Source organism: Clinocottus analis, unplaced genomic scaffold (assembly GCF_023055335.1).
Source record: "Clinocottus analis isolate CAN_PGR_092001 unplaced genomic scaffold, fCliAna1.0.p SCAF_1, whole genome shotgun sequence".
Lineage (NCBI taxonomy): Eukaryota > Metazoa > Chordata > Actinopteri > Perciformes > Cottidae > Clinocottus > Clinocottus analis.
The window spans coordinates 14,881,342-14,896,297 of NW_027175820.1; the positions used below are offsets into that span (position 1 = coordinate 14,881,342).

General features: G+C 37.8%; 1 protein-coding gene across 2 annotated transcripts in view; it reads right to left on the reverse strand.

Moving 5' to 3' along the window:
• csmd1a (CUB and Sushi multiple domains 1a) overlaps positions 1 to 14,956 on the reverse strand; it is a 363,484-nt gene that overhangs the window by 124,246 nt on the left and 224,282 nt on the right. For both annotated transcript variants that reach the window (XM_068586302.1, XM_068586216.1), the window contains exons 11-17: positions 14,669 to 14,772; positions 14,264 to 14,376; positions 10,313 to 10,495; positions 9,530 to 9,715; positions 3,985 to 4,125; positions 1,659 to 1,780; positions 1,327 to 1,399 (exon numbers count right to left, since the gene is read on the reverse strand). In XM_068586302.1, coding sequence (XP_068442403.1) covers positions 1,327 to 1,399; positions 1,659 to 1,780; positions 3,985 to 4,125; positions 9,530 to 9,715; positions 10,313 to 10,495; positions 14,264 to 14,376; positions 14,669 to 14,772 — 922 coding nt within the window. The remainder of the gene's footprint in view (positions 1 to 1,326; positions 1,400 to 1,658; positions 1,781 to 3,984; positions 4,126 to 9,529; positions 9,716 to 10,312; positions 10,496 to 14,263; positions 14,377 to 14,668; positions 14,773 to 14,956) is intronic.

The following is a 14,956-nucleotide window of genomic DNA, read 5'->3' on the forward strand; positions in this document are numbered from 1 at the left end:
ACAGGGAAATAAACACACAGCCACGAAGGGAGAGAAATTAATCACTTATTCTTGCAACAGTATTATTGCATGAGCGCAATGCTCATATCACATCGAGTTAGCAGATTCATCATCTTCCCAATTTAGGTTAGCGCTCTAATCCTTTGTAAATTTATAGTTCATACATCAACATTTCCATTCTGAAAATATGCTGTGGCAATCTTGTGCTACAGTAAACACATTTGAGATGCTCATGTTGGAAAAAGGGGTGAAATAATTATAGCATAATAATTTATGTAGCAAATCCAGTATTTATGTATCACGTGATGCCAGAAAATTACACCTTGTTTTCCTGCAACTCAAATAACTGTGCATAGCTGGCAGGTCTTGACACACATGTACAGTATATATAAGAGTCGCACAATCTAAATCATGGCACATTAAAATTAGCTTTAGTTCAAATCAATAAAATACTGAAAAACTTTTTTAATGTGTTTGAGTTTTGGTCTGGCCTGTTTAGCACTCATATTAAGCTAGCAAGTTTAGCAACATCCTTTAAACAACAGTTTAGACCTGGAGTTCATGATCCTTTTATTATCCGGTGCTCTTTCTTCAATATGTAATTTGGCTCGTCTTTCACATGCTTCTATTCTTCTTCTTCTATTCTCATGTTGCTGATACTTTCATTCTTATGATCGCTAGCATAACTCCAGAATTTCAGGGAGCTGAAGAAAATGACTTTTCTTTGCACAAGAGAAAGTAATTTTAGAAATAAAACATAATTATCCTTCCCTGTCCAATGGGAGGGATAATATTGTCCCATACTCACGATTTAATAAGGTGACAGCCCTATTAGATTGGATTGTCTCCATCCTATTTATTAACAACAGCCAACATTTGATAATGTCAATTAGACAATACAATCAAGATGGAGGGGATACAAAAAACACACACATTTTCATAGGCCAGTGGATAACATTACCCTTTAAAAAGTGTTTAATACTTGCACATTCACTGTCCTTTATTATTACTTCCAAATAGTCGCATATCTGCACACTATGGATCCATTTCTGTATAGTGGAGTCTGCATCTCCCTGAATTAGTTTCAGTCAAACTCGTGCCAATCTCATTTAAGATTATTGCTCAGAGTGAAAGATGCGTGCAAACAAGCTGAATACGTATGGGGAGGCTGGAGGCTAATGCAATTAGAAGAGGAAATGTAGTGAAAGTCCTAAGTTGTATAAACACACTTAAGCTGCTTTGTCACCCTATATTTTGGCAAGTCCAACTTTTTCTATAATTGGCCATTGCTCATGTACATAGTAAACAGTTTGTCTGTGTGTGTACCTTCACAGCGAGGCACAGCCGCTGACCAAACAACATTTCCCTCCTGGATGATGCAAGTGACCTGATCAGACCCCTGGGAAAAAGATATGATAGTATTCAGGTATGGTGGTATAATATTATTTATTTATTATTTAATTAATAAAAAAATTAAATACAAGTAAATCAAAGAAGAAGTACTCTTTAGACAGAGACACATTATGCACAGTTACTATTACTGCTATTACAAACACCCAATATGCATGCTAATAATGTTAATCCTTCTAATGAACGTCTTCATTTATATTATGTGAACACCCTATTATTATGTAGATTGAGACATATTGGATTTTTACCTGTGTCCTAATGAATCCTTGATCACAGCGAAAAGCCACAGAGCTGCCGAGCTGAAATTGGTCACCATACCTTTGACCATTGACAGGAACTCCTGGGTCATGACATTCATTCTGCCCAAATGCTGCAGAGAAATAACAACGAGGGAAAAGTTAAAATAGTAGCCAATAGACAAATAACTAAATAAACCGTTATTAAACTAAATAAACTGAATCAAAGCCAAACTTCTTTGCAACTGAATAAGAACAGAGAAAATGTGACAGAGAACAAAAAGAAAAAGCAGACCATAGTGTGGCTATTTGAATGGTTATACAAGGTATTTCAATTCATTTGAATACCCCAAAAAAAGTGTGAAAATCAATGTCAGTAAATGTGACATCTCTCCTGATATGGAAATATCGGAATGGAATTATCTTCACGTGGATTCAACCCCGTCATGTTTAGCTTATATTGTCCCTATTCCAGAGATTAACCTGATCCCACCCAGAGCACACGCCCGGTGTTTGGACATGTCTCAGGTTGATGAGCTACTGATGGAGAGGAAATGAGAGCAGATAGAGAAAAATAAAGATAAGCTAGAAAATAAAAGAGAGCTAGAGAGGAAAGGGCACATATGCATACTCTATGGTTTTCCTCCACCATGTCTCTGGCTAGAGAGCAGCGGTTGCAAGGCAGTGATGTACTACGCAGTGTCATCACTCGTGGCCCCTCGCGGCTGGGGGCCAGCCATTTAATAGTAGTGAGTAAGGAGTCAGCAATCACCCAGCAAGCACAGTGAGAGGCAGTATAAGGCCCGATCAGACAAAACTAATTTTAGCTGATTGGCTCAGCTTTTTTGTAATTGTTTTCAAAAAGCGTGAAGCATTTATGTTGAAAATGAAGTGTCAAAGGACTGTCTTCAAGCGAGGCATAGCAAGGTGTGATTATTTAAAGGGTTGCAGTTAGACATTTTCCTAGTTCACAATGAGTTATTGTATCTTGGTTCTAAGTGAGTTTTGGAGTCATTTTGTACCAATTCATAAAGTACGTATTCAGAGCGGGTAAAAAATGCACTGTGCTGCGGTTCAGCTTTGGTTAATGCAATACATCTTAAACAATGTGATATAATAGAGCAGAATCAGAACCGTTCATACAACTGTTTGGCTTAAATTTCATAGTTGAGTGAAAGAAAGAAGAAAAGAAAGAAAATAAGTATTTGTTATAGAAAATTGTTTATCACCAATAATTTGTGGATAGTAAATTATGGAAACCTACATGTTTTTGAATTATATAAGAGATATTAGGGTTTTGTAAACAGTACAACAATGATCATAACGGCCAAGACTCAACACTACACATCAAAGATGTTCTATCGCGAAGATCACAACATCAGCTTTTCTCCGTGTCTCAGAAACCTCATCTCAGAAACGCTGGTGCGATCGCGCAGCTCCTAAAGGTGAACAAATACACATCCGGCTTGATGCTCCGCCAGACGCCAGACAGGGAATTGAAAATCCGGACTGTTCGGTCTAAATCCGGATGTCTGGTCACCCTAAGTAAGAGTAGCCTGACTAAAATACATGGAAAGGTCTTCGCGAAAGCCTGGACATGTGATTGGTCACAGGGCCCGTGTGACCATTAACATGCGCTGTGATTAGTCAGTGGGCCACCGTGACTTCTGCGACCATCCGGACTGGCCGCAATGAAGTGGCTTTGTTGGTCGTACCACACCCATTGTTCAACTGCAGAGCCTCCTCTTTTTTTTCGCGATAATCTGGAGGAGCTGCTGCGCGGGTCGGTACTCATTGAAGGCCTCTGTCTGAAACCACGGCCCGCCACTAATGAAAATGATTTTCTCTCTAATCATAACACATAAATGTATATATTTGCTTCCAATTTAATTTGTGTTAGGATTAGAAAGAAAATTGTTCCATTAGGATTAGAGGTAGGACTTTGTATTCTGTGGTGCTGAAAAAACAATATGTTTTTAAGTAAAGCATGAGTAAGACATAGAAACAGCAACCAGTCAATAATTATAGCAACAACACAGCAAATCAGAGATGGCAAGTTCTTCATGAAAAAATGACAACATCTTCCCTGCATTGGATAACAGTGTTTTTCTTTTTATGTCTTCTCATCACACACCGTCACAAACTGTTGCATCTATCAGTGAGCCTTTTTCCTTCCATTCTGAGGAGCTGACCTCTAATAAAAGTTTTATAAGTTTTACATGTCAGTAAATCTAATCAAACAGACAGACACACACACACACACACACACACACACACACACACACACACACACACACACACACACACACACACACACATGTAAGTAGGTAACACATACTGGTGTAGCTGATATTGAAGCCTTTTCCAGTATTAGAATGATCAGATTGAAACTCCAGTCTCATGATGTGTCCATTCGAGGCGATCTGGGATGGAACATCTTTTCCGGAGAACGTCCCAAATGTCGTTGGCTCAGACAGGCCTGAAATAGAACAGAGTTTAAACAATTTTTTACAGACACGTTTTCATGGTGCTTATCGAATTTCATATGAATAACATTAGGCCAAGGACATACTTAGAAAGTGAAGGACTCCTGTAAAAGGGACAAATAAAACACTTCAAGAGACCTCAAGAGATAAAGTGTTATGAGGGTTGTGAAAAAAAATACTGAGATATGACTCAATAGGTCTTACTATTCTTGATCAAATTAGCACAACTTAATATGTTGTTTTGGTGTTATTTTGTCGAAATGTTGATAGCACTTTAAGTGCACACTTTTTAGCATGAATAAACAATTAATTCATCATTTATAAAGCATTATTCCAACATGAATACTTATTACTAACTTGTTCATAAACACAGTTAGAAATGTTTGTTATTCTTGATTAATAAGCTTGGGTTTCATACTTTATAAATGATGGATTTCCCAGTTGTAAATAAAGTATTATAGATGATAAATGAGATCAGTTGTGTTAGTAAATGATAATAAAAAAAAACATCAACTAATGCTAAATAGTGTGCACTTATTATAGAATTGTTTTACCAACATACATACCTTATTAAATACTCTGTCAGTAGCTCAATGGATAGCACTATTAGTCAATCACCTGCCCGTCAGTGGGATTAAATAATTTAATGGAGTGAAAAGAACCCATTCAATTCACTTTATTCAGTTCTCTAAAGCAAGGTAAGACACTTGTATTTGTATAGATCATTTCAACAACAAGGGAAATCAAAGTGCTTCACATAAAACTATTTATAGCATCAAAACATAATGCAGAAGAAGAAGATTTAAGAATAATTAGGAGTTATATTGTGAATACCAAAATGGAGGAATACCATTACCATTTCCTGAATTCAAAATTGTACTTAATAAATGTAAATATATATTAACAGCAATATGTTGCTTTGAATGTTTGTTTCCAACAAAATAAGTTTGCTGTATGTTGTATTAGATGTTGCAGCTTGTTCCTGGTGGAGCCTGGTTTGACTACTTCAATACACTGCCGGGAGTTTAACCAACAGCAGTGAGTTAAATTGCATCTGCTCTTGAAAGCTTTGGGTCTTAAATTTTACTTTTTGTTCTTAAGGGATCAGTGTGAAGTGGCATCTAGCGGTTGCAGATTGCATCCAACTGAATACCCCTGCAGTAAAAATGCAAAAGGCCCTGTGTTTTGTTTTTTGTTTGTCACTACAGAAACTTGGTGGTACAACATGGAAGACTCTGTGAAGAGGTCCTGCTGCCGATGAAGAAATAAATTACTAATTTTAAGATAGTAAAAAACAATTATGCTTAGACACAATTTGTTTTAAGGCCATTGAAGGATAACAAGCGTTTTTAAAGGTTTAGGTCTCTTTCTGAGACTATTGAGATGAAATGCATCATCACTGTGCTAAAACAAGGCAATTTGACATCGCCCCTGATATATATTTTTTCTGCTGATGTTCACTGTATAGTAAGACAACAAAGAATCCAGTGTCCTTAAGTAGGAAGCACATCCTTCTAGTAGTAACACACTTTGTTTTATGAAGATATACATAAGATAAACAAAAAAATGCACAAATTCATGAATGTTGTTGTGGCTGTACTAAAACAGGATTATTTTGATCTAATCCAACCAACCCAACAACAAAAAAGATTTACTCAGTGACCTGTAAATACAGACCCCTGTTCAGCCCCACATTGGACCACCTTTAGTCCTCACAGCTCCTCCATGTCTCGGCGGTGACTTAATAAGGTACCTGTGGAGTTCTAGGGTCACAACTGTACATGCTTTTGTTCTACACAAGCTGCATTTGAGTGCATCCCAAAGAAACTGATATCAGGGAATTGTGGTGTCAAGACCATTAACATTATTTCACCTAAAGGTGTCTTGAGCTATGCATTCCTAGACAATTCTGTCACCATGGCAGGAGCATTATCTTGTTCGAAGTACCAATCAAACCCCTGAGGGATATATGATTGCAATGAATGGCCGAAGCTGGCTGCTATGTTAAGATATGCTCTGGCATTAAGGCAGCGCTCTATAGCCATTAAAGGACCCACTGTATACGAATTGAATGGCCCTGAAACCATTACCAGTCCCCCGCTGGCCTGTGCAGCTGTAACCATACATCACCTCATTTCTATCTGAGACATTTGTGTCACAGCATAGTATCATTTACTGCAACTACACTTTTTTGGCAGAATACACTGATCTTGAGGGTGCTCCCAAATGATCCAAGCAGCAGCCACAGATTCAGTAGGGAGCATAATATAACCCTAAAGGGCTACATAGAACAGAACCCAGCAGGCCCTTATCAGTGAGATATGGAATAAACATAATGCACAAGGAAAGAAATGCCATCCCCAGCAATGGCGATAAGACACATGAACAGGAGGAAGCTGAGGTTGTTGATAGAGAAATCAATCGCCGCAGCCAGTAACAGCAGCTTATAGAAGGTAGAAATAAACAGATTAACCACCAGCAGCAGCGCCATAATGATCATAAGTATGTGAGCGACATTGTGAGATTATAAAGACCACTTTATTGCCTTGATTGAATGCCATTGAATGCGATGTAGTTAGAGTGTGATCAGCGATTATAAATGTCAACTTGTGCTGATGAGCTTTTGGCATGCACAACTTCAGTTCTCTGCCAGAACTAACACAATGCTTGTTGTTGCTGATGGCCCACCAGGAGTCTAGCAGATTGGTGCTGCAGCAGAAACTGTGATTCAACAGAAAACACCTGCAGTTTTGTACGGGGAGGAGAACACTGGTAATATTTCTTATGGCTTTTGCTACCCAATATGTCCTGTGTGCGTCCACTAAGGGCCATCTACCCACATAGCAAATGGTTTAAAGTTGGGTCTTGTGTTCTGGTCCCTTTATTGATTACATTTGAAAAGGTCACTCTGAAAAATTCAAGCAACTCTGTCTCAGTGATGCTTGAACTAACCCAATGGCATCTGCAATCATGTTTTTTTCATAGTCTGACTTTAAATCCAGTTCTGGTAATCCATGCCCATACAGAGCGATTGTGTGTATATATCTGCTGTAGCAATAATAAAGTAATCCTACTTCTTCTGGTCATTTTATGCTATTCTATTGACTTATACTTTACTTTTGATGTATATATTGTAATGACATGTACAATATCAGATCAGTTAGACCAGAATCATTTCAATGTTACAAGATTATGGTACTGGATATTAATCATAGCTAAGGAGAATTGTATCAACACTTTCAGATTATTCCTGATCCCTCCAATCTTTTAAACATAACAAAGCAATCAGCGTGATTAATTAAGTGATTTAGAATACATCGTTAGGAACGTAATATGTATTTAAAATAATATTCAAAATCCTCGAAAGAATCCAACAACAAAAGGTGCAATGAATAGCAGTGTGAGTTGGCAACCTCGACAGGGACAGAAGAGGAGAAACAAGAACACCTTAGTGATAAAACACACTGGAGCCAGAATTGGGATTCTTTAAGAACAATCCTATAGAAACTTTTCTTGTTTTTTCCTCCTTGACTTGGAAGTTTTGGACTAAGAATCAATTAAGATACATGGCGACTGAGTTTCAAAGCACTATTCACTTTGTTCTTCAGCAACCCAAAAGCTCTTCCACATATTCATTATTGCATTGACAGACAAGAGACCAGGAGTAAAAGAGAATGCAACAATAGCTGAAAGAGTGACAAGGTCCTACGCTTACTTATCTAAGACGAGACATTCACACACGCCTTTCTTAACAGTCTATCACGATGTGCTCTGTTATTAAATGACAACAATGGCTTTCTGATTATGTTAACCATTGAAATACTGATCAAAAGCACACCCTCAAACTTTATCAGATGTTGTAAGCTGGATGCTATAGTACTGTTTCCCAGCTCAGGTGATTTATGGGTTATTACTTTGGTTGCTCTGTTCACTTTTGCTTGCCATTTGTTTGTATTTCATTGTTCTGTTATACATGGATAAAAGTCTTGAATGTCAAGGTCACATAAACTCCTTATTGGATGGAAAAGCCTGTGGGTTTCTCTGCTGCAGATAAACTTTAATCTTATGGCATTAGGATGCAGATTTATTTTCCGCCTTTCATTCTTATGTATGCATGTTTAAAGGCATACAAGCAGAGTGTGTCACACAATTGGCTGCATACAATAAACTTGTTGATGACAATGATACAAATGTTTTACATTTGATCGTGTCCCATAAAGAGACAATGCAAATTACTCATCAGTGTATATTATCAATGTCGGATGAGCAACAGTTGAGAAATGATTCGATTGATCAAATCGCTATATTTACCTCTTAAAATAAGTTCCCAAAACTACTTTTTTGTATCAATGATTTCTAATTACAGCACCATTGCAATGCTGAGTTATGTTACTTGTAAACTCATTTTTATTATATATCAGCCGGTTAAGTACTGTGGTGCAGCAGTTAAGTTTAAATTGTAAATGATGCACACTTGTACAGTAGTTAACCTTCTGAACACCATTTTGAAGTAAGTTAATGGGTGCCATAGTAATGGCGACTGATTCTTTACAAGGTATTTATAAGACAACACCTGTTCATGGAGTGACACAACCAACTTCTGCCACATAATAAACTAAATGCACTTTTAGATTGAACTGATATGGCGTATTTAGTTCACAGACTTTTGATGCAATATTTATTACAACAATAAAAAGCCTATGTGTTTTTCACCTAACTTTCTTCTAATCTAATCAAAAAGTGTATTTAGAGAGGTCTTTTTGGCGGTGCATATCTTGATTACTTTCAAGAGGGCATGTCAGTTATAAAATAAGTTTTAATTTCTGAAAAGAAGACATGCAGTGTTGTTTCCATCTGACACCAGTGATCGATCACCAAGCGGAACAAACTAGAAGACTTTGAAGCAACAACTTTGATTTCAGTTTGCCCAGTGTAACAGCACTAATTGCCCTACAATTTTCAAAACCCTGCTCCAAAAATCATCCCTGCACAGGGACAGGTTTACAGCCAGCCGATTTAGCACAATTTAATCTTTAATGACAAGCCTGTCAAACAAGGGATTTAGTTGATTCAGTCTAAATCAATAACGTTTTAGAATGAGTTATCAAAGTGCCCTGTGTTCTTTGTGTAATGGAAAATTGCACAACAAAATACATATTCCAACTTTCCATCCAGTTTGTCAGCTAGCAATTCTCAACCAAACCTTATTTGAAGTTATCTTTGCCTGCAGGTGATAGACTAAGTTGAGAAAGACTGCGCCCCCAGATTATTTGACCATTTTAACGATTTAAGAAAAATTACACGTATGCACATCTGTATTTCAGCATTTTAGAATATGCATAAATCCATTTCCTGAGGTGTTAATTGAGTCCATTATAGTAAGATATTTAGACTTACCTTCATCTTTGATCACCAACCAGTCAAACTGTGGCTCCAGGTCAAAGTCAGAGAACAGGAGATGAATGCGGCTACCCGGTTCAGAGATAATCAACCACACACAGTTCAGGTTGTTCCCATACTCCTCTGGGTAGTTGGGGGACAATATAGTCCCTGATGGAGCCGTGAAGTTGAAGAAACATGAAACTACACAAAGGAAGAAACAAAGGCAGGATGGAAAGAGGTCAAGTTGATAAGTGTAGCGGCGTTCCGTCTGTGTTTTCATAACGCAGCTAAAGAGCAGCGGGCACAGTGAGTTTTCTCGTACGTGTATGAAATCAGACCGTTCGATTCCGTTTCTTTGTCTTTTATTTCTTAGCAAAAATGTACAAAATAGTAAACGTTCAAAAACAATATACAGTCCCTTGATCATACGCTAAAAAACTGTATGCTCGCAACCCTAATGCGGCTCTTTCCCCTCCACCTGATGCCATCATGACTTCATTAAAACACCTGGTGCGAGCATCTGTCATTAACATAAACATCTTTCAATAAAATTCAAAATAAAGTTCCTCCGCCGTGAGCATAATTCTTAATATTAAATTCTAAATACTTCTGACATTTTAATTGATCCAAAACACACTTGTGGCTCTTACAATAGGTAATTGGGTAAGAAAACAAGCAAAAAAGCAAAGACAAATAGATACAACAATAAAAGAAATATGGCAATATTGGAAATGCAAAATTAACAGGAAAACAATCAACACAAACATAAATATCTCTGTATAGACTAAGTATACTTACAGATACAACTGGGTTTATTGCCAGACCACTGGTTATTGTGCTGACATGTGATGGTCCTTTCTCCCACTAGTTCAAAAGCTGACTGGCAAAAGAAGGTCAACACGTCGCCGTGTTGAAAGCGATCACCGCTACGACGACCAAATGCTGGCACACCAGGATCACCACAGCCTCCCCGTTCGATCTCTGTAACCCATGACACATACAGACATGTTTTTATGCTGATAATTAGTGAATTAAAGTCAACATGCATGCGTGCGTGTGTGTCTGAATGAGTCTGCAGCCTGTAAACAGACTTATTATGCCGTCTAGACATAAAAACCATACTTAAAATGTATGCAATGGCTACTGTCGTCAACAGGTTGACAAATTGTAAGAACTTGCCATTTCTTATAAGAAGTACGAGCAGCAAACTTAATGTGGCCGTGTCAACCAGCAAAAAAAATAAAAACAATCGGAAATTACAAGTGTCCTTTTTTTGACACTGTTGTGTTGAGAAACAAAAAACATAAGAGAAATGTATTTATATTGTTTCCTTTGTTACAGCTAATTGTCACGAGGGTAATTAGAGTGTAATTCAGACTGAATTGTGAAAGGCAAAACAAATAGTGGAAACACACAGGTAGATGCAAACACACTGAGCCATGCATACTCATTAAGAAACCAGCAGGAGGTACACATCAAAGAGAGCAACACTGCAGTGTGTGACATTGAATTACATACGACTGCTTCTCATACACACACATGTTGTTTCTTTCCTTGTTTCTTTATCTTCATCCCTCCATTTCAGCCTGTTCTTATTTCAAATTATCCCTGTTCCCACTGTGCTCAATCTTCTTCTTATTGCTCCCGCTCCCTCAATCTGATTCAATACACTGCATTCTGGCATGAGTGTCACATTAGCGCTACTGCCAAACTGGTCTACAATCATATTCCATTCATTTTGTCACTCTCTTTTCTATCCCTTCTTCCCCTAATAGCAGTATGTTTTTATTCACTGCTCTTCCCTCTCTCCCCTCCTTTAAAATTTGACATTCTACCAGACGTCTGTCATCTTGTAACACATGCTCCACCATGCTCCTGGATTTGCTCTGGGCAAATACATCTCAAGGTGAGCAATGTATGTGTGTGCATGTGTTCTTCACTTTCACTATCTGTTGGGATGTAAGTACACCCACAAGAGTAAAATACTCGACGTGGTAAGCATGTGGGTGTGTGTGTAAGTGTGTGTGCATGTGTGTGCGTGCGTGTGGCCTAGAGCTATCTGTCACCCAGTTGACGAGTGTCAGGATGGATATTAACGATCTTGAGCCCCGAGTAAGTCTGTCATTATGGTGGTGGCAGCTTTCTTGCTCGCTATTTATTTTTTTTTCTTCTTTTCTATCATTATTTTCCTTTCCTTTCGTTCAAAGTTGAAAGAGATTACAGGGCATAGATTTACAAGTCAATACATGTTTCTTTTCCTCGTTAAAAGTCATATATTACACAAATAAATATACATTATTGAGAATAGAAGAAAAAAATACATGGAGGAACAATGTATTCAAAAGTTACAAACACAATGACTTTCAGGACTTTTAAATTCATTTTTTTGTGTGTTTTAGCCCAAACATACACTTTGCATTACTGCCAACCATGTTTCAAGGCAAACCTCATAATCACACAGGTTTAGATGTATTTTAATACATCCAGCCACGTTTGGTTTTGGTTAATTTTATTTTATTTTGGAGAGCAAGAAAGAAAAAGACAAATTGACATTTCTCATTCATCTAGAAGAAGAATCCAAAATAACATCTGATTGATGTAGAAAATCAACCACAGTGAACTTTTTGAAGTTGTTATGATGAAGTCAAGCAATTATCATATGTTAAAGAAGGTGCATGCAGGAGTTGTTAACTTTGTTGGTTTAGCCAACTACTTATGTGAGTATCAGAAGTCAAACAGCAATCATTGTAATGCAACATACCTATTGAAGAATTGAATCTACTAGGTTGTTATTTATCACCGAATGAGTTGTCACAACAAGGATTAAGTCTTTGGCTCACTGATAGAAGCTTTTGCATTTGAAGTAGTATGAATAAACACTTTTAGGAAAAGTGCCATCAAAGCCGAGTCAAGACAAGAGATCTAGTGATGGGATGACAACAGATTTGACCCCAAATCAGGCCAGAGGTGTTTGGTTGGGGGACCAAAGGCCTTTCACCACTTCCTAACCCCCTTCTTTCAGTGCCCTTGCTTGGGCCACACCCATCTTCATCTTCTTGGCCTTCATTTTGATTTCAACCTCATACCTGTAAAGTTTTGTGACTGTATCAATATTGATGCTATCATATTGACAAAATATGTGCACAAATAGACATAGATATTAATTAAGTACTCAAACTGCTTGTGGGAGTAGGTGTCTCCAGAACCACATTTTGACACACACACTTAAAAAGTGAAAACAATACGAGCCACATGCTGTCACGGCTTGTAGTTCGGGTTTTGAATCTGAAGTAATGACACAAGGATGGTATCCAGATGCACTATGTTTTCATGATATTATAGAGGAATCATTTAAACATTTAATCCAAATGTTCAGTCCTTTGATGAGTTAAAAAATTAAGTACATTATTTACATTGTTACTCTTTTCACAGTCAATTGCCATCAGCCTAAAAACTTGGCAGCAGCATTTCACTGAAAGCCTCAATTATCAGAATGGGCTGTGTGCTTTCTCTATCTCTTTTCTCTCTCTTTCTCTCTCTTTTTCTCAAATACACACACAAACACACACACACAGAACTGCAGTGATTGACAAGTGTAACATGACAGCATTCAAAAGCAAGAAAACGACACGTGTTGTGTTTTCCTGCAGGCCTGAAAACCAAAGGCTCTCAGGGGTAACTCTGATCAAAGTGTGCAACATGGTGACATTATATGATGTGACAGCATCACATATATACATGCAAGGACACGCACACAAAACATACCGCAGGCGGTTGTTCAGTTATCCTGAGGAAAACTACAAGATCATCTTGAGGTTATTCTATCTAGAAGATCATCTAAAAGTTTTTACTTTGTTTATAATGCGTCAGTGCCTTGAAATATGTCATATAATTAAGGTGGGCCTTCTCGATCCCTTCGAGGCACGTTGTAAAGAGTATGTTAACCTAACAAAATCAAGGTCAGCACCATCTTTGCTGAGCCAAGGGAACTTTGTAATATGATGTTCAACCCCACCTGCTTACAGTTACAGTTGCGGTTTCTGTGGCTACACTGAGCTGACTCCCGGACAACGCTGACCCCGGATAACACCGTCAGCAACATAACTGAATCTCACACTCCCTCAATCTCTCCTTTAGACACTTTATTTCCTCTCACTCAATTTGTCTCCTTGCATCCCAGTCTGCCAATTTTGTGTTGTCCCTCTTCCTCTGTCTCTACGTTTATCAAATTACATCTCTCTACCTGTCTCACTCTTTGTCTTGAGTAAATTAAGTTAAGTTTTGATCCGTTTAGTTCAATGCGATTTAAAGAGCTGCATTGCCATGGTGAAATGCAGTAGATAATCAAATAAATAAATCAAATAAATGTATTATTCTAAATATCAAGTACTTAGAAGGACATTTGCGCCGTATATCTTCCTCTCACCTTCACTCACTGTGACTGTCACCATCTGTATCTCTCTATCAGTGTTAGCTTTGGTGTAATATACAAAATAACCAAGCAAAACGATCAGCTGATTGACTCGTAATTCAGTTATTACCTTCTTGTAATGCACAGCCACACACACACACACATTTATGCACAAGGACAGATAACAGCAGTTGTGTTTACAATTGAATCACTCAGTCAGCAACGCAATGACTTTCACACTCCATTATGTGAGCGTGTATATCTGTTTGTGTGTAGGTATGTGAGTGTTTGTTTCAGAGACAGAGAGCAAGAAACATGTAGGTAGGAGGGGGCCATACCTTCAAAGACTGCCTTAAACCCTGCTGAGCCGATTGTATCGTCTGACTGCAGGTGTAGCCACATCTGATTGGACAAGCTAACGATGAGGTCAGGGACACTGGAACCGGTAAGTCTACACAATACACACACACACACACAAACACACACACAAAACTTGTAATAAGCATTATTGGTTTATCACGTTCTCTTTTTGACTTTGAGGAGACTTTAATTATTGACAAATATAAAATAATAATTATTAAATGGACAAATATATGATTGTTGAGTGTAAAAATAATTAATTCATAATACAATACATAGTGTGGACCGGCACTTGTCTCTCTGATTTCAACAATGAATGAGTGCTATGCTGTTGCATTTCATGACTACTGTATTATGGGCCAGAACACATGAGTGTCACTTACACGTAGAGTACCCTCCGAGTGTCTCCTATTTTTCCTCCATCACCCACAGTTAGTGTGTCATATCCTCTTTCCAGGTCGAACTCTTCAAAAGACAGCTTTATCACCTGGAAGAAGAAGAGAGGAAAACAAGCAGAAACAGTTATAAACAAAGACAATTAGGGAAGGTGGGAAGTGAGAATACAGACAAGACAAAAAAAGACAAAAAAACAATAAAAGATGTATTATAATTTCTTCAGGGATGGTCTTGTGCTTTATCATCCTTACAATTTTCAGGAAAATAAACAAATG